At 40.2% G+C, this 19,560-nt stretch overlaps 3 protein-coding genes across 22 annotated transcripts in view; 2 read left to right on the top strand and 1 right to left on the bottom strand.

Moving 5' to 3' along the window:
- ablim2 (actin binding LIM protein family, member 2) overlaps window positions 1–6,567 on the top strand; it is a 55,236-nt gene extending 48,669 nt beyond the window's left edge. For all 20 annotated transcript variants that reach the window (XM_055502720.1, XM_055502717.1, XM_055502724.1 and 17 more), the window contains 4 exons: window positions 878–938; window positions 1,858–1,865; window positions 1,984–2,064; window positions 4,752–6,567. In XM_055502720.1, coding sequence (XP_055358695.1) covers window positions 878–938; window positions 1,858–1,865; window positions 1,984–2,064; window positions 4,752–4,865 — 264 coding nt within the window. In that variant the 3' untranslated portion in view covers window positions 4,866–6,567. The remainder of the gene's footprint in view (window positions 1–877; window positions 939–1,857; window positions 1,866–1,983; window positions 2,065–4,751) is intronic.
- Window positions 1–19,560, bottom strand: part of LOC129603091 (uncharacterized) — a 506,300-nt gene that overhangs the window by 166,303 nt on the left and 320,437 nt on the right. The window lies entirely within an intron of this gene.
- afap1 (actin filament associated protein 1) overlaps window positions 8,216–19,560 on the top strand; it is a 55,626-nt gene continuing 44,281 nt past the window's right edge. The window contains exon 1 of the mRNA XM_029142518.1: window positions 8,216–8,341. Within this exon, the coding sequence (XP_028998351.1) occupies window positions 8,317–8,341 (25 nt within the window). The 5' untranslated portion in view covers window positions 8,216–8,316. The remainder of the gene's footprint in view (window positions 8,342–19,560) is intronic.

The following is a 19,560-nucleotide window of genomic DNA, read 5'->3' as shown; positions in this document are numbered from 1 at the left end:
GAGAGCGAACAATAACAGTGACACTTACGTCACTGCAATAAAGTTACACTCGTAACACTGGATTACATGCTGCAGCATTTCCTGTCAATTCAACAGGACTGAGCTAAGGCCCCAGTAGTCACGCAGGCCTCCATCTTCGTGTTTAGACCCTGGTTGAATCAAATCAATGTTTCCATTCCCCACAAAGCTGTCACTCTACTGATCAACACAGGAAACCTCAAAGCATTTAAGACCATTCAAAGTTTGCCCCGTGTTTTAAAAAGCGACCTCCCCAAGGCCTTCTCTCACAGCTTTGCTATCAGGTTACGCGTGTTAGTGAGTACCCTTCACTCCGCACAGGCAGGGCTTTGGTTTATTATTAGGACAACAGGGGTATTTAGTCAGTCGTCCACTGATGCAGCGATACTGCTGCTGTGTTTGTTGATGGATAGACGATAGGAAGACAAAACAGAACTGAGAAGGAAATTAAAGCTCTATTGAACTATTTTTCACTTGCTGACATTAGGTAGTGTCGTTTACATGGTGGTTGTGAGTTTTACGTATATAACTAATTTGTCAGTTAGCTATAGACCAGTAAACACTTTATAACACACCCGTAAACAGTAATAATAGTGGATTTATCTACAGTAGCTTCAGTTAGCAGCGCAAGAGTCGCGTCCCAGTATCAAGCTGTCAAAGCAACAGCCCACACACTGAAAAGCCTGAAGACGAAAGGCGTATTTGGTTGATTTCTTCTCTGCTTATCTGGTTTTTAGTCTTCTCAAATATAGTCATAGAGTCTCACACATACACATGTTAGCAAATCAAGGATGAGCCAGTAACTAAAAGGCATTGGGATCAGCCCTAGCTCTGACCAGTCCTATGTCCAACCCTGCAGACTGCCGAGATGGTGGAAGATGAACTGGACACAGACACCCAGAGCTGGGGAGGCACCAGAGGTGAGACTAAGCCATTTATATTCAGTTGTTGTAGGTTATTCTTAATACTGCTACTAGTTGCTTTAATTTAAGAAACGTGTTGCAGTTTGCAGAACTGCATTATGTTGTTGCCACCACTAACTAGGGTTCCCCAAGGTTTGATTCTTGGTCCTGTTTAGTTTGAATGTTCTCCCTGTGGCCCAAATTATACAAGACAAAGTCTAAATAGGACCAAAACCCACACAGGTTGGCACCTGCCTCTTTAGGGATTTTAGCTCATTGTGTTTAAAAGCATGGCCACTAACAGGCATAATGGCTATGTTTGGCCTCCTCATACCTAAGAACACACTTCAAAACACACTCTATTGTTCAGTGGGAACTTTCAGTCTGGTGCTGATGTGCTGCTGCACCATGCACAATTTTGTTTCTAACTTAATTTGTCTCCTTGTGATTTCCAACAATAAAACATACATTTGTAAACACAGAGTTTTAGGAGCAAAGCGTCCACATGGTGGCTAATAAGTTTACCCGTCACAAATGTTTCTAATATAATATACTGTTGTAGCTTTAACTCTAAAACGTGGAAGTGCTCTCCTGACCTCCAAATCAGATCTGAGGTCAGTTTATAAGATCTAATTACACTGGGATCAAGCCTGCAGAGCCCTGCAGGCCTGGCTCCACATCAGTGACTCGAGGTAACGCCGTTAAGAGATGATGTCATTTTTCCAGCTGCAGTATTATTGTGAGTGTGTGTTTGTCTCTGTGTGCAAAGCAAAAAATTTGAAATGCTTTTGACGCCTTTGAAACCCAATATTATTAGGAAGAGTTGGGTTCAGGGTCTGACTCCATTATGGTAGTTTTCATAATAGCTCTGCATTTCAAATAAAAAGCCATTGTTCCATCAGGGTAATCCTCTTTCTCATTTTCTTCTCTCCCACAGAGTACAAGGTAAGAGTTTGTTAATACTTTGCATAAACAGTTTAGTATTTGGCAGTTTGGTTTGGACATTAAATTATAATTGTACTTTTTTATAAATATCCCCCCATGCTTATTGTGTATGTGCCAGGTCTATCCGTATGAAATGCTGGCAGTGACGCATAGAGTGAAAGTAAAGCTGCCCAGAGACGTAGATCGCACCCGACTGGAGGTGAGCGCTAATCTTCCTCCTCCTGCTCTGTCGTTTCCCCTCTTCTCTCCGCAGGTCATTAAAACGCCTGAGAATGTGGAACTGTGGCTTTGAGAATGAAGTCAGAATTGTGCATTTTGGGCTCATGCAGCCAGGCAGACAGGCCAGATGGGATTAGAGTATCAGCCTGAGCTTACAAAAGTGCCATCTCGGATTTTGTAGGGGCGGACAAACGGGTTTATGTGTGACCAAAAGTATGTGGACAGGAGTCATTTTGATCTGGAGCTGTTATAGTAAAAACCGGACAGAAAGACAATGGCTCTACTTGATTAGGTTAGGTTGATTTATAGATAGTAGAAGTGACCTACACTTTGACTTTGGGGTATAAAATGCTTTATTGTTAGTTTGAAAGTTATCTTAGAGCCTATAAAGCAAATAAGATAAAATGTACTACTTATAGAAGCAACAGCTCTAGAAAGAAGCTGGAATTTGGACCCCAGTATTTTGGTTATAGCTGGTGTTAATCTACTGCCTCAGATAATTTGTACACAATGTTCAAATATTTTATCCTAAAGCTAATGCTAGCACAACACCCATTCATTCAGCTAAAGACTAAACAGAAACAGTGGAAACAAGGCTGCTAGTTGCTAGTTTATTAAAATCATAATGAAGCCCCCTGTTTAATAGTTCCACAGTCTGTGTAACCAGATTGTGTGGAAAACGCTCCATAAATAAATGGGTTTGTTGTGGAAGAACTTGAGCGAAGCTCAAACCCATGGAACGTCTCTGGGTGCAAACGCAAGGTCTACAGTCAGTGTGATTCTGGGCTTGAGCGGGGGACAAATCCCTGCAGCCATTTACAGAAATGGGTGGAAAATCTGAAAGCAGAATAATAGAGGCAGTTAAATCAGCACATTCAACCCTGTGGTTTTGAAATGGAAGTGATCAGCAGTCAGATCCAGCTGTAACGTTTGCCTGTCTCCACACTTTGGGTCAGAAGCTGAAGCTGAGAAATGCAAACTAAATTCAATACATTGTGGGGTTTTATAGAGCGTAATTGGTGGTAGAGTTACTTGTTCTTGCCTCGGGTCATTGCAAGTTTAACCCACAAGCATGTTTTAAAGTATAAAATGAAGCGTAATTGGACTTATGTGGTAATAAAGCGGTCATTTCCTGCTGCTATTATTCTTGCCCTACCTATTCTACAGATTGCCTTCTCTGTCTCGTTGCAGTTAAAAACAGGAAGTATTTTAGTTACTTAGGTAAACACGAAAGGACTTTAAATTGTGGTGAGCCTTGTGGTGCAGCACCGATCGTCCTCAGAAGAGGTTTCCCTTTTAATGTAAAAGATCTCCCTGTGAACTCTGGCGTTACGGCAACGCCGTCCCAGGAGAAGTCAGGCTGCTGAGACATCAAGGTGTTTCTGACACAAGAGATCCCCTTTCTGTGGTTGGACACATTATACTGAGGTCATGGTGGTAGTAGTGTTAATGTGTGTGTGAGAGGACAGCTCCAAACCACCACTTTTTCCTGAACTTTGCCCTCACAGTTGCTGTTGGTGGAGCCAAGCGAATCAGCAGCTAAACGTGTATCATATTTGCCCTTAAGGTAATACAATCAAGTGGAACGAAATTAGACAAAGACATTTTCATACAGTAGTTTCTGTCAGAAATCTGTACTTAAGGTATTTTTTCCAATGGCCCAGAATCTTTGGGATGGAATATACAAAGTATTGATGCAATACAGCATTTGTCTGCGCTATTAAAATGTTAGTAGTGGAAATACAGTAAAAGCAGTCAGAGTTCCTACTGCCTTGATGTGTGCTGATCTATTATACTGTAACAAGTTAAAAAGTCACTGAAATGGTAAAAAGTCAGGAAGGTTATTGCACAAAATCATCAAATAATAATGGTTGTAACCACTTGATAGCATAATATTTCCACATAATAGAGACTGCATTCTCCCGTCATGTTATTAAGCTGTCAACACATCAGGCAGAAAATTAAAGGGATCTGGATGTCTTGCCTAAAGGTGGAAGCCTATCAGTCCACATTCTTCCCATTGTTTGTTGTCATGGAAACCAGGTGATTACACAGAAGCAGACTATCTATCAACAGTTTTACAGTAAGGCAGCTTGTGTTTTGTTCTGGGCCTAAATCAATGCCATGTTTTTCCACCATGGTATATGTTTAAAATTTACTGAGGAGTTGGTGAGTTTGCAGCAGGAGCTCAGGCTGAGTTTTGGAGAGAGGTTCAGTTTGGATGAAAGGAATTGAGTTGGATGTGTGAAACCCCAACACAAAAAGCAGCGCTACGCCTGCTTATGTGGGAACATAAGATGACCTCAGAAGCGAGGCCAGCGTGAGCCTATGAAGCTGCTACTGATTTACCCGTCCAGCAGGAGTTGATGGGAAGAGCTCGTACTGCTTTAAGTTACAGTTTGAATTAGCCGAGCCAAATAACCACATGATTTTTTAGCTTAGTAGAACATGTGTTTCATTAACAGAAAGCTCTGTGAAATCTAACAAATCTGACAGGCTAATAGGAAGCTGTCGTTGGGACTATTACAGTAATAAGGTAGCATCAAAAAAAGGATAAAAGAGACAGCATTTCAGGACATATGCCGTGATTTAAACACAACAAAGACAATGTACAGAATGTGAACGAGTGTTAACTAACCGAGCCTGTCTTCTGCGTCCTCTCTCCAGAGACACCTTTCTCCTGAGGACTTCATGCATGTTTTTGGCATGACCCTGGAGCAGTTCGACCGCCTGGCCCTGTGGAAGAAGAATGATCTGAAGAAGGCGGCCCGTCTTTTTTAGACATCCGTGCCAGCGTCTGTCTTGAAAGAAGCAGAAGTAAAACCAACCCATCCGAAGTATCTATATATGCACCGCCATGATCCCCCCTACTTTCCAGCTGTAAAACGCCATCTGCCTGTGACGCTGGGGACATTTTCACAATGTAGAGGCAGCATCTATAGCTTTTTGTATGCAATGTGGTCCGAATGTTGACTGACGAGCCTGCAGAAGAGGACGGGGAGCTGCATTTGCATGGCCTTGTTGATGCTCCTTGCCTCCCATGTGGTTTCTGTACGTTACTCCTCTCCCACCTGTCCTGACGCTTTCATACACCCTTGCAAAAATAACAGCTTTTTCATCTACTAGTGCAGGCCTTGCTCCAGGTTTCTGTGGGAGTGTGTTACCGTACAGTACAGTATGTGCACCTTCTTTTACTCCTTCAATCTTTACTTACCTCTCTGCTTCCAGTTTTTCACCTGCAGCTGGTTTCTTTTCACTTTGCAATGGTTTATCTTCTCGCCTGACCTTATATACCATTTATTTTCTTTCTCTCTCTCTCAATCAGTTAAAGTTGTTCTCCATGCACTGAATGGCTGTTACGTTGCCAAGACAGTTTATTTGAAACTTCTGCCACTACTTTGGAGCAGCAGAGATTGCAGATTTATAAAAACCTACTGTTTCAAGCACCACAAGGCCAAATACTGGACGTCAACCTCTGGAATTCAAAAGCTGTCAAGAAGCACCTTAGCATATGCTTTTCTTTTCAAAATATCACCTTCTTTTCAGTTGAAGAGGTTAGAAGAGGCCAGCTGGGTGATTTTCGTACAATGAATCACAGACAGAGGGAAGGAGAGGGAGTGCAGTACACAAGGGTTCAGGGTGTACAAAAGTGTCAAAGTGCAGAATTGAGCCCTCAGTAAAAAAACAAAACAAATGCAATTATTTTTCTAAGCTATTTTTGACCTCTGAACAGGATCATTACACCGATTTTGTCATGACTGTGAGAACACATGGTTTTGCTAAGAAAAACAGCCCATGGAGACTATGTTAAGCTTCACAAACCTGCAGCAGCACTTAAGCATTACACATTTGCTTGACTTAAACTTTTTTAGCCTAATTACTTTCACTGTTATAAATTAAACTCTACATATTTGTTGCTTGAAAGCATTGTTGCGTACAGTTAAAGCTACACAATCTGTCAGCTCTGCTCGATTTTATGGACTGTACATTGATCAGGTCGCCAATTAACATACTGTAAAATGTATGTGAACATATACTGGACATATAACAGATATATCTGTCTGTATTCAAGCCATGGTGTATAACTCTTCAGGCATGTATTAGGATGGAAGATGGGGTTTGTCTACTGACCTCAGCGTACAAATGTATCAAAACATTATTCTTAATGTGATATGAGTGACTGGATTTGTTAAACAATGTCAAATGAAGTGCCCAGGTCAGCTGCCTACATTAGCTTGTGTTATTATTTAATTGCAATATAAGGAAGGGATTTTAATTTGAAATCTTATGGGTGTAGTGTCAAATGCATAGCATCACAGAGAAGAGAGCTTTTGAAGAAAAACATATCAGGTTTTAAGTTTGTTTTGAGTGTCAAATCAAATTTGTGCTCCTGTAAGTAACACACTAACTGTTGTCAACAAGTGTCACGTTGTCTTTCTAATATTCATCTGCTATTAAAGTGCTTTATGCAAAATACACAGTACCCTGTCTGGAGTGTTGGGCATTTAGTTTTTCTGCAAAGTGGTACAGCATTTACTGAGCTCTATTCATTTTGCTTCATTCATTCATTTATTTATTCATTTCATAGTTTGAGTACAGTACCAGCTTCAATGTTCAGTCACTATTGAAGTGCAGTAGCTCAAACGTTCTGTTTTAAACATTTAAATGTACATGCAGGGACGGGTTTTGGGAATGCCAGGGTAATAACTCAGGGAAACCCCAGCCTAACTTCACAATTCCCACTAGCATCAGCAAATAACAATTTCTGCCACCACTCTTATCCGTCATAGATTCAGTTGCGTTCACAGAATTAGATTCATCAGACGATTGATCCTGAAGAGAGACTAGAACTAAAAACAGAGCTCATTTACCTCACTGTGTGTGAGAAGTAGTTAACAAAGATACCTGGAACAACATTTTAATACCATCAAACAATTAGAATGATCATCACATCTCTAAAGTGACTGTTGCTATACTACATAAAATACAGTAATGCTTTGAACACACCTACAGCGTTTACGGCTGTATTAGAGGAGATGGATCATCAATGCATGCGTTTAATTTTTGTGGGTTGACTTGCATTGTAGTGTAGGTCATGATTTAGTCGACCCTACCAACATAAAGTCTAAAGATCCAACAATGGCTGCCAAGGACAACCTGAAGCTCTGTGGATCTAAATATAGGCTTTGATAAAAGCAACATGTTGGACTGAAGATATTTACAGAAAAATGCAGTTTGATGTAGGCTCCAGTTTTCTTTGTACCCGTGGTTTAGCCTTATGGTAATTCCTATCATGATTCCATTAAAAAATAAACCACAGTGTATTTTGTAAGCATTTCTGGAAAGAGGGATGCCACTGCCAAAATGGCGGCAGCTACTTCAACTGTGAAACATAAAAATTTGGCTCAATTAGCGCATGACTAGATATAGTACTGCAGTACTGTAAATGTGTTGGGGTTTAGCTTAGAGTAGTCTTACATTCATGTTACTTATGTAGCATCACATACATAATAAAAACTTAAAACTCAACAAGAACAACTCAAACTATAGTCCCATAAATATACTATACTATAAACTATACTGTACTATACTCTAAATATTCTATAGTATAGTATACAGTCAGACATCTCACAACTCTAATAAACTCTGGTTTGTTAGTAGTATTACAGTAAGCTGCTGTGGAAGGCTACCTTCTTATTTTACAAAATTATACGAATCTCCAGGAAAAAATAAAACCAAAACTAATGCTTTCTGATTCATTTAGTGTTGAATGCACATGTTAAAACATTTTTACACAAATTCAGGAGTGCAGATGTTGTCCTCCATCACACCCACCGAAAGCGCTTGAAGACGTGATCTCAAGAAGTTTAGTATGAAAAAGAAAACTTGTTAATAATTGTAAATAAACAATTAAAAATATATATTTTTACTGGCAAATTACTAGTCACACGTTTTAGCTATTCGTAGAATAATAGTAAAAAACGTATTTATGAAGTAACAGATGTTTTTTCACGTACGATTCCTATTGAATTGCATATATTTACTTGCACCGCTGAGCATGGCGTCCCACATGGCTATGACGACAGACCCGCCTCCTCCCGTGACCTACTCTACGATTGGTCGGCGCTGCTGTCCGTCACCCTGCCGCCGCTCCTGCTGCTGGTGGGGGTGGACAGGCGTCTCCGCTCCTCCTCTATTGTGAGCGTCTCCGGGAGGAAGATTGGTTTTACACATGAAAACGGAGAAAAACGAAACAGGTGAGCTGTCGTTTGGCTTCGCACGCTTTGTCCCCGTAGACTTTCATTGACAACTGGGTCGTTCCGCGTTAGCTGCAAGCTGTTAGCGCGGTTTGTTGTTACGCAGGTTAGCCCCCGCTCGGCTCGGTGTGAGCAGCATCCCTCCCTCAAAAGGGTCCGGGGTCACAGAGGTTGAAGTGATGGAGGACGTGCATTTCCTAATGCTGCGCACCACATGGCCAAAACCACAAACGTGGTTTGGAACTTTTTTGAACTTCTTCTTCTTTGGTGCTTAATTTAAACCACTTCATTTAAGGCTAAGGCCAGTTAAGGGTGGGATTTTCCTGCTGCGTCATCACTTCCTGGTGGATGCAACCTGATGTCTTTCATACTCATTTTTATGTTGTCTCACATAGTTTAAACGTTTTAATACTTTCTTATTGCACCAACATCACTCTTCCGCTATTTCACACTGGTAGTGTTTTAATATTTTGGAGTGCAGTGGCGGCTCAGTGTGGTAAATGATTCTGTGGGGGACACAAAGGGCCATGTGGTTGTGGATGACAGGACTGGAGGAGGGATGTGATAAATTAGCAGACTGAGGGCAGCACCATGCGGGGAGGGGAAAGAGGGGGACCAGCTGGGAATCTGGACCGCTGTCATCTCCCTAAGCCGTGACCTCCAGACAGACGCTTCCAGGCTCTACATGGAGCAGACAAAACCAGCTAATTAGACAGATGACTCGTTCATTTTCAGGTGTTTGATATTTTCGAAATTCATACAAGATTGTATACAAAACATCATGAGACAGCTGTGGTAGGCTTTAGACCCCTGTGAACCTTACAAAGATAATCAGTTCAGATGAATGAGTGAGTGTTGAAGTTATATATTGGGCTTAGACTTGAATTCAAAAAATATAATTTCAATTCAGTACAATTACTTCCAGTTTATTGATTTTGTAGGAGACCCTTCAGGGCCGTTTGTGTAGTTTGGGACTGTATCATTCACAGATCTGGCAGCCCCCTCTATTCTCCAGTTAATGCAGCACACTGGACACAGGAGGCCATTTCAGCAGCTCAGTGGCGTGGGACTAATCCACTTAATCAAATATCATAGAGCAACTGCACAGACAACACAGAAGATTAAGCATAATAAGCCTGGAACTGTTGATCGCATAAAAAACTCAAGCCCTATCCGAAATGACTTCTTATTAAGCATTATTCAAGTATTTTTGAATTTTGAGCCACACTTAATTATGGTAGGATATGAAAAAAAGTTGCGGCTTGTGCAAACGCATTAGTTACTCGTGGTATGTGCCTCTTAATATTTATTAGATTATTATATAGGGTTCACTGGGTTTTCCATTGAGAAAGGCCTTTTCTATTTTAGCCATGACACAGATTTACATTAAACTCTTTCACTGAGGCAACACAGCCTCTAAGTATTTGTGTGAATTAAATGAAATAAGTGCTTGTCTATGTACCAATACTAAGCATTGAATCTGGGGAACTATCATAATAATTATGTCTACATTGCATTGACCAACTTCTAAAATGCGACCTTTTTGTGCTAAAATGACATGTTTACGTGATGAGCAACTTTTCTTGCCTTAGCTGACGTTGTTCTGTCTCAGATTGGACTTCCAAGAAGTCTTCATACTTTGTATTGTCTTTTAGTTTTTCCTGTCTTTGTTCTGCATGTCTGAGGCCTCCAGTCAGTCGTTATGTGACAATGAACAATACCAGGCAGCCACACTGTATACATCCTCTTGGCCTGTTGAAAGGATAGAGCTGTGAGCCAACAACGCAACCTGCAGACACTAAAGTATTTTAAATAAGGCGGTTGCATTAATGGGGAGCATGTGAGAATCGACAACAGCATTTACAATGTTCAATTACTTATCTGTAAACATCTCTAAAAATTGAACCTTAAACTGTGCATTTGATTTTATGGGTCATAACTGCTTTGTGTAAGCTTAGAGGTTTCTGAGCAGCTGGCTCCATTATCCCAGTCTTGTCAATACTGCTTGTACTGCTGATGACATCACCACTATTGGACATCTGGGTCCAGTGTGTGAATGTAAATTTGCCTCTATTGGTACCTAATTTATATTTGAACTGCTGCCTTCAGGTCTGTCTGGAAATAGTGTGTCACATTATACATAGATTTTATCAAGGTGTATAAATAATCACATTGGCTGCACGTGTCTGCCATTAGTCCATGTTTGATTCGCCACTGTGTTGCTTTGATTCTCTTTTCCCCATCATCACCATAGTTTTCTTTTGTCCTCCCCCTTTGTTGCTCTTTTTCTTTTGTTCTCATTTTCTCTGTCTCCTCTATCCTCCTCCTCGCTCCTTAGCATTTCTGCCCCATTGTGCTTTGCTTTAGGCCAACATTTTCCGTCTGCTGTCTGTCTCCTGTTATTTCTCTCTCTCTGTCTCAGTCTTTAAACCTTTCTCAGTCGTCTCGGGTCCAGGTGTTTGCCTGCAAGTCAAAGCTCTGCCCTCATGGGGAGAAATAATGAAATATTGGCTCTGTACTGTATGTGCCTGCATGCACACTTTCAGGGTGTAGTGGTGTGTGTGCACTAAGCTTTCCATGCACAGGTGCATGTTTATAGATAATAAAAAGGTGTACAGTGCTGTGAAAAAGTATTGGAGACACTCGTGACTTGTTCTCTTCGTGTGTATCTCAGGTTTAGACAGCTGGATAAACCATATAATAGAAGTATTAAATGTGATTGGGAGTGATGTTTAAAGTGTAACCCAGTTGTTAATTTTCTGATGTTTGAGGATCTTCTAGTAGAAAAGAGTTGCCACGGCTACACTAGCGATGTTGCTCTTTTTAGTGGAATTCTGTGTTTGTTTCCTCCAGATGTAGAAGGACCTCTGTCTCCAAAACAGTTTAACCTATGACTCATTAGCTCTGTTGTTTGACACTAGTTTTGGAAATGTGTTCACTTGTTTTGTAGATATTGACTTTCACTGTGGATCTGTTTAGCTCCATGTAACCCTTCCCAGTCCGAACAATGAAGTTCAGTCATTCTTTCGAAGTGTTTACTAAGTGGGCTAATAGTTTTCTATAAAAGTAGTTGTATTACATCACCATTTTGATTTAGAGTCCTTTTTAAGTATATATTGTACAGGCTGTTTGTTGTACAGTGGAGGAGAAATGTTTTAAATCATGAGGTTAGCAGTAAACCGTGCATTTTATTGTTTGTGTTGGTGGAAAGCTTTAGGTGCATAGGCAGCATCTGTACCTCACTCTGTCCTGAGCTCTCTCTGTTTTTGCCTGTCAGTGCATGTGAGGAGACACAGACGAAATGCACGATTGCAATGCATGTATTGAGAATTTGAACGTTTGTGCTAAACTTCAAGTTGGGACACAGCCGACATCTGCACCTTGCAACTAATGTCTTTGGATAGTTCAGCTTCTATCTTGTCAGTACAAGTTTAGTCAACCCTCATTAGCCTCAGCTCTGGCGAGGTTTTTCTCTATAGGTACAGTATTTACCTAGCGTGAGAGAATTTGTAGCGTATGAAACAACAAGTTGTCAGCGGCACCATTGGATTCACTCACACTTCAATGCCGTCTGAGTCAGAATGGGTGTTGAAAAAAAAAAGAATGTTTACTTTTTGTTTGCAATCGTTCTTTCTCAGTTCACCTCCTCTCATCACAACACATACATTTTTTTAAATAATAACCCTGGAAGAAAAACTCCATGTCTTTGGTGTTTAGTAGTTTATTGGTTTAGTTAAGATAAATGTTAAAATTAAAGTTATAATATAAATATTATTTTTAATGTTGTTTCATTGTTGAAAGATGGTGCAGAAGTGTGTGTGTGTGTGTGTGTGTGTGTGTGTGTGTGTGTGTGTGTGTGTGTGTGTGTGTGTGTGTGTGTGTGTCAGGTCTAAGAGTTTAACAGATGAATCCCCAGTGCTGTGAGGCACTGTTTAAGGAGGTGCAGTGTATAAGCCGCTTATTGATGTCTGCATGTGTGAGTGTGTAGTCATTTCTTCTCACACAGTCGACTGAGCTTGATACACAGGAGAGTCTTTGTCTCATCTTCATCTGTCTTTCTCATTCACTCTATAAAATATGTTTATCAAATGTCCCCACGGGCCTCAGTTCACGTCACCTCCCTTCTTCTAGTCAGAGTTTACACTGTTATTCCTTACTGCTCTGAAGGGCAGCATCCTCCACTATATCCATCTAAAACCAGGAAAATACAATGACCACATCTGGCTGTAGGAACTTTTAAATACATATTTCAATCATAAAACAACAGAGCCAGAGATATTTTTAGAGGAAACTGGGATAATTAGGAATTTGGTGTCAAGATACACAATTACTCAGAATTATTTATACTACTGTACTGATTGTACTTCATTAATTACTGTAATTATAAAGTAATTATATGTGACTATATCAACACATAATAAACAAGTTTAAAAAACACATTTAAATTTTTACCGATATATTGTATGTGAGTAGGGCTCCCAAAATTATACATTTTCTCAAAATTTTGTGAGCACAATGAATCTATTGCATCTAATTCTCCACATTTCTGCTCTCCTAGTCTGCTTTCTCTAAAACAGACTAATTTTTAAGACAAGTATGAGGAACACAACATGATATGCTCATTGTCAGGGTGGATACCTATTTAACTCTCTGAATATTTGGTCTGTACCTTTTGCTTATCAGTAGAGAGAAGCCTGACATGTGATGTGAAGGGAAACTGAGAAAATCTGGCCCCACACACACACACACACACATACACACACGCGCGCGCGCATTTAACACACACGTCTAACACATGGTACTGGTTGCATGTGAGGGATTAGGAGATGGAGATAGAGGGATGAAAGGGCAATGGATCGTTAGCACTTCAGCCACATCCAAGGGAAAGTAAATGGAGAAAAGTGCTGTGGCTTGGTTTGGATCCAAAGTAGATGTGTTTAAAGAGAAGTGGATCGAGTTCTAACCTCATTTACCTTGAGGGAGCAGTGTTATGTGAGTTGTAAGGGTGGGGTTTATCTAAATGAGGCACCCAGCTCCTGTTAAATGCTAGCTGCAGTTTGCTAAATGGTTCACAGATGCTAAGCTACAATAAAAATATTTTGAGGGCCTAGAGATGCTGAGTTGCACCAAAATGCCAGCAGTAAACCCTTCAGTGATCCTAAGAGTATGGATCATTTGTGGTTGTTAGGTATTTTGATCTGGGCTGACTGTGGTAGGACATAGAAACACAACAGTGGATCTCATGTTGAATACCAGCCTGAAGTCAATCTGAGGCAAATAGGTGTTTTTTATTGTGTCATCACATATTTCCTGCTATGCGTCATGCACAGCTGTTCTTAAGGTTGGGTGTTGTCTGTGGGTACAACACACACGCTATTGGATCACGCCATACTTTCACCAGCATCACACAAACTGTACTATACAGTACACAAACAAACACAAATTCTGCCTGCAAACTTGCAAACATGCCCTCATAAATTACATCAATATATTGATGTAGGGCACGACACTCGTCCTGACTTGTTTACAGCCTCACCAGAAGGTCCCAGAATACCTCAAAACACCTGTATCTCTTCACCTCACACCACTCAAGATCTGTAGCTATTTTTTACTCAGAGTGAATGTAAGAGTTGAAAACTGAACTTAAGCTCTTAATTGTCTGTTAGTTTGGCAGAGAACATGTGTCAGACTCTGCAGGTTTGAACATTACTGATATGTCTGCTTGTAGTGTCGTGCTAAACACACTGCTGCCAGTGGATTACATTTCCTGCATGAAGGATACAGGATGGGTTCTGCCTTGTTGTTCCAGCCTAATCACAGATAAGGGCTGTTTATTAAAATGTCTGCAGGGCAAAGACAACAGAAGACACCAAACCCCCATAGAGAGAGCAGCTTAGGCCCTGTAACCCCTGGAGAGACAAAACTACACACGCCACAGTATGACTGCACTTAAACAATCCTTATCCCCTACGTACCTTTAGCCTCTGCATTCCTTCACACCAAAACGCAAATCAAGCTGACTCTGTCTTAAGACTTAGGCTACGTTGATTGGATGGAATGTGTTGAGGCAGAATTATTCTGTGGTTAAAAAGACTCAATGCTTTATAGAAGTGAAATGCCACAGATACAGACAGACTTTGTTTGGAAAGTCCAGGAAGCAGGAAATGGAAAAGCAGCTTGTCTAAATTGTAGTATGTGAAGCAGGACCTTCACCTTAGGCTGTTTTCTTGGTTCTTTTAGTACTTGTCTTTTTCATCATTTTTGACCTTTTTACATTTATGTAAATGTGATGCCTGACAGTCTCCGTCACAACCAGCCTTTACCATCTGCTGTGCATCTAGTATTTACTCCATCTGTCTTTCCTTTAATTGCTTTAATTCTTTATCAATATGAAATTTTTCAAGAAATAACAAGATTTAGCAAAAAAGAATTTATTGAGGTAAACATTGACTTTTTCCATCCTTTGTGAGATGTGGTGCAAGATGTAATGTCGCTATCACCAAGAAGTTAAACTGGTCCATTACGCTAAAGAAACTAGAATAAATGGACTTTTCTGTCCTAAGGATAAAGGTCATATGTTGAGTTTCAGCTGCATAGAACATAAATGCTTTATTATGAAGCCATCACTGGGTCATACTGTACATTGACATCTCTATGTCAGTAAATTGTAGTCTTTATTAAATGATCTAACTATGTTAAATGTCCAACATAGCTGAAACCCCAAAAGCTTGTGAATGAGTTTAGATCATTTTGTTACATTTTTGCAGTGTGTGTATTAGGTTGTGTACTGACAAGAGGATAGATTTGGATGCTTTCCCATTTGGTCTGAACCCCACCTTTTCAAGTTTGAGGCACATGCTTAAATGTCTAGAACCTAAACAAAAATCAGAGAATGATTAGCTTATCTTTTTTTTATAAATGTGTGTATTTACCCTCTAGAGTGCAGAGCATCTGGAGAAGTAGCACAACTTGGCATTCATTCCCAATGGGTCACAAGTGTAAATGAGAAACTTGTGCATGTAATTGTCAAAGGTCTTGTGACCTTTTTTGTTCGCAGAGCAGTAGTTTGAAGAACGAAACACAGTGTTTGTTCTTTTTCCCTTCTTTTCATGTGATTTGTTTACTCCCTCCAGCTTTTTAAGGTAATACATATCTGCCATGCGTGCCCTTTTTGTCCTGGCATTTATTTCCAAATGAATACAGTGTATTTGTGTGTGACTGTGTGTGTTGTTGGCAGAGCCTCTCCAGCCATCATTTATACCAGCCCTGCGTGCTAACAGCAAGACTGAAAGTCAATTTCACGCAAAGTTTCCATTCTGCTATTATTCTAACCCACTTCATTCGTCCTCTCTCCTGATGCACATGGCAGCTATTCTGGGCTCCACTCTCCATATTCACCCTCATAATGAGAATGACACCACCTAAACAAATATTTAAAAATGAGAATCAGAAAAAAGCAAGGTAGTAATGGCACTAGATGTGGCACATGCACCTTGACTTGAATTGTGTACATGGGTTTGTTAAACATTAGTATGAGGGTGTGTACCTTGCCCTGTGCTTGTTGGTTATATTTCTAATGTTTATGCATAACTGTGTGATTGGCAGTGTGGGTGCGTCCCCTGCTGCCACACTGGAGTGTCTGGGCAGTGGAATTCTTGAGTAAATAGCACCTCCAACAACAGGCTTCAGTGGAAAGCAGGGCTACGCTTGAACAAGGCTTCTCTATTCTCCATCACACAGGACACAGTCACGTCGCTTCTTAAGCATGTCCCCCTGTGCACGCACGCACGCACGCACGCACGCACGCACACACACACACACACACACACACACACACACACACATCACTACTATGGTACTCCTTATTTCAATCAGCAGCCATCATTTAGATGTCTAGCTGATGGGTCTTAGTATGACTATGCTCTGTCAAAGCCACCGTGTCCCATGTAAAATCACCTATGTCCATCCCAGCCACTGAAACAAACTGAGCGTTAATTCATGTGACCTCCAGAGACACATGAACAAGACAAGACATTTTACAGTATTATCTAAGCTGGGTGTACTTACGCAGCAAATATGAAAATGTATGTTTATTTATGCAGATTGACAACTACTGATAGCTAGACACTAAAAAACAATACTTTTGCAAACTTTTACAAGAGAGAAAATGCATTTGAAATTTGCATTTCATAAAAGTGAAATGATCTCATCCAGCCACATTATTCCACTAGTTGCAGCTGGAGTACTCATGTTGTTTAGACTACCATGCTGCATCCTTGTGATTATGTGGTTTGTCTAAGCTGCTGCATGGTTTTTATCCACTGCGTCCTTTTCCATTTGTCTTGTGTGTGCTGTATGTATTAGTTATGCAGACATATGAAACTTATCACTATCTTCATATTACTTTACCAACTTCTTTCTAATACTCCTCTATACTTGTCATTAGGCTGTAAATCTCGGCTTAGCGCTCAGGATTTACTGCACAATTTGTGTCTTTGAAAATATGTGTTTCCCTTGGCAGTATCTTTCCCTGGAATCCTTGCCACGAAGGAAAATAACAAAATCATTTAGTTTATGAGGCTTATTTTTTTAGTCCTGGCTTTACACATGACAATTACCTGGGTGGATGTCGCCTACTAATATAATGCGCCAAGTGGTCTCATAATAAACACTGAGCCAACTAATCATCTGTCTATCTACGTGGTAGTACGTCTATTTTACTACATATTGTAAATACTTCATGAATATTTCTTGGATCTATCTTGTCCAACAACTTGCATTTAAAAAAAGTCTAAGTCAACATTTTGTCTCAGAATACATTGATGTTTTTCATGTCTTTGTCATGTTTTAGCATAAATTGTTGCATAGGTTCAATGCCCAGTGGAGAAGAATGGATTCTGGTACATGGTCTGGACAACAGGTAAAATGCATGGCTATAGGTGACACTTGGTAGTTGCAGTGGCGTGCTCAGCTGCCTCTCCACCACAGCAGTCAAGTTAATGTACAATTTAAGTTAAGCCATTCAGCAGGAATATGCACTGACTCGAACCTCATTTGCTAATGGGGACCTTGCCCAAAACTGTTGCACTGCGATGTGGAAAACGTTCAGCAGTGAAAAGTGAAGGATAAGGTTTGTGTCTGAATTGTGATTTGTTAGTGAAGTTGCTCCAAGCAAACCATCTGAAATATTGTTATGGGTCAGCCAAGCCTCGTGTGAGCAGGAGACATGTTTTGTGTTACTAGGGTAGCTATTTAATCAATCCCTTTACATAACCTGTTTTTGTTCTGTCATGTAGACTCATGACAGACTTACTGAGGTTTCAGCTGAGAAAAAAAACATTTAAGCCATTGATCAGATTGTGTTCTGAATTCAACATGCTTTTCCCAACATAAATCAAGTGGGCATAGGGTTTGTCCTTAAATGGTCTCACTTCTTAATTGGATTTTTTTTCATCCTTCTTTGATGTTTTACTAGAGTGCAGTAGTTATTTAGACGACTTATATTACATTGGGAGGAAAAGTGTTTGAGATTAGATTTCAGCTTCAAACTACTGTTTGTATGTCTTGGATGAGAGAAAAAGAAAAGGAAAGCAAGCAGGCACAATCTCTGGATGAGGCTAGTGTGGTCACTCTGAAACTCAGGATCGCCTGGAAATGTTTACTTTTTTTCTTGATATTTTTTCAAAAGGTTTAGTCAGTTAATTGACCAGTGTGGGAAAGGGGCTGCAGACCGACTGCAGTGCTAAATACTGAATTAATGTGCAGCCTAAATCATTCAGAATTTTAGTAAATATCATATATCATATCAATATTTTCCATAATTCCTTCTTAATTTAATGTTCTGCCGCCTTTTACGTAATGTAAGTTGAATAGTTCAAAACTTTCACTATACAGTAAACTACAATGATTGAAATAACACTATTAAACCAAAAAGACTAGTGCTCAAAGTTGCGTATAGGAACTGGATTGGACTAAGCACTGGTTTTCTAGTTGGAGCCTGACCACTTTGGAGCCAATGATGTGTGGTGCACTTCCACTCACACAGTCACACAAATGACCCTGGTTACAAGCTGAATAAAGTTGGTGCTCTGTTTTCTACCTGCATACCACACAAAACAGTCAGCCAGTGTTGTGGTTGGCTGGGGTGTGTGAGTTGCACACCAACACAATGACTCCAAGTAAGTGTCTGCCTTATAAATACCATGTGACAGCTAGCTGAAGCAGGATGATGAAACATCCTCTGCTCGCCAGGCTGTGTCCCACCTCCTCCACCCTCTGTCTTCTTCTTGGGCTCAGTGGAAAGAGATGAAGTCATCTCACTTCATTCCATCCCCAGGATCACCCACCACATTGCACAGCATATGGCTTTTATATTGGACTGATGTGATTCCATGTGCTTGGAGAATACTGTTACTTCTGTACTGCACTGTAAAAATATCCAATGAGGTGGCAGAAACCTCTCATAATTATCAATATTTCTGTTTAGATAATATTTAATAGAAATATTATCAATATTTCTGTTTAAGTTCTAGAAATTGGAAACATGGATTCATTGTGTTTTATCCTTTGAGGTTACGATACTATTAACTTGAAATAATTAGACATGCATAAAAAAAGTTAGCATTTGCATGAGGTTTGCGTCTGTTTTGGCTTTCACACAATGATGATGATGATGATGTGATCCCATTTTCTTTGTCTTAGCCAGTCAGGCCAGGAGGGCCTGAGGAACTACAGTATGACCTAAGGCTGCCAGCGACCCCTGTACCTGTTTATTCTGCAATTACAGTATATAACCTATGGTCGACAACAGCTTCTGCATCTACAATAGCAGGATAATGCTGCGCAGAATTCCCCTTCCTTTCCCATTATCCTCTCTAGCCAGCTACTATAAATACATCATCACCATACAATGTGACTGACCCTTTGAACTACCAGGAAACAACAAACACACCAATTCTGTTGTTACTTTTGTGGTGAGGTTGTTGTGTCCGCTTCTAGTGATAAAACCTCAAAATATGACATTTTGCTGTGTCTCTATGATGACACACAACCTGGACCTGCTTGTTATTAAAAAAGTAATGTGTCATCATGTTCATCCATCTAAACAGGGAACAAATATAAAAGACGTTCCGGCTATAGTCCTGATAAATTTGACCTTTGGGCCAAAAAAATTATAGAATCATCTGTTAATATGATTCACTGAAGTGCGACTCCAGCAC

The sequence above is a fragment of the Betta splendens genome, chromosome 2 (assembly GCF_900634795.4).
Source record: "Betta splendens chromosome 2, fBetSpl5.4, whole genome shotgun sequence".
Classification (NCBI taxonomy): Eukaryota; Metazoa; Chordata; class Actinopteri; order Anabantiformes; family Osphronemidae; genus Betta; species Betta splendens.
Note: the sequence above shows the minus strand (reverse complement) of the source record. Positions and strands in the feature narration are given on the sequence as shown.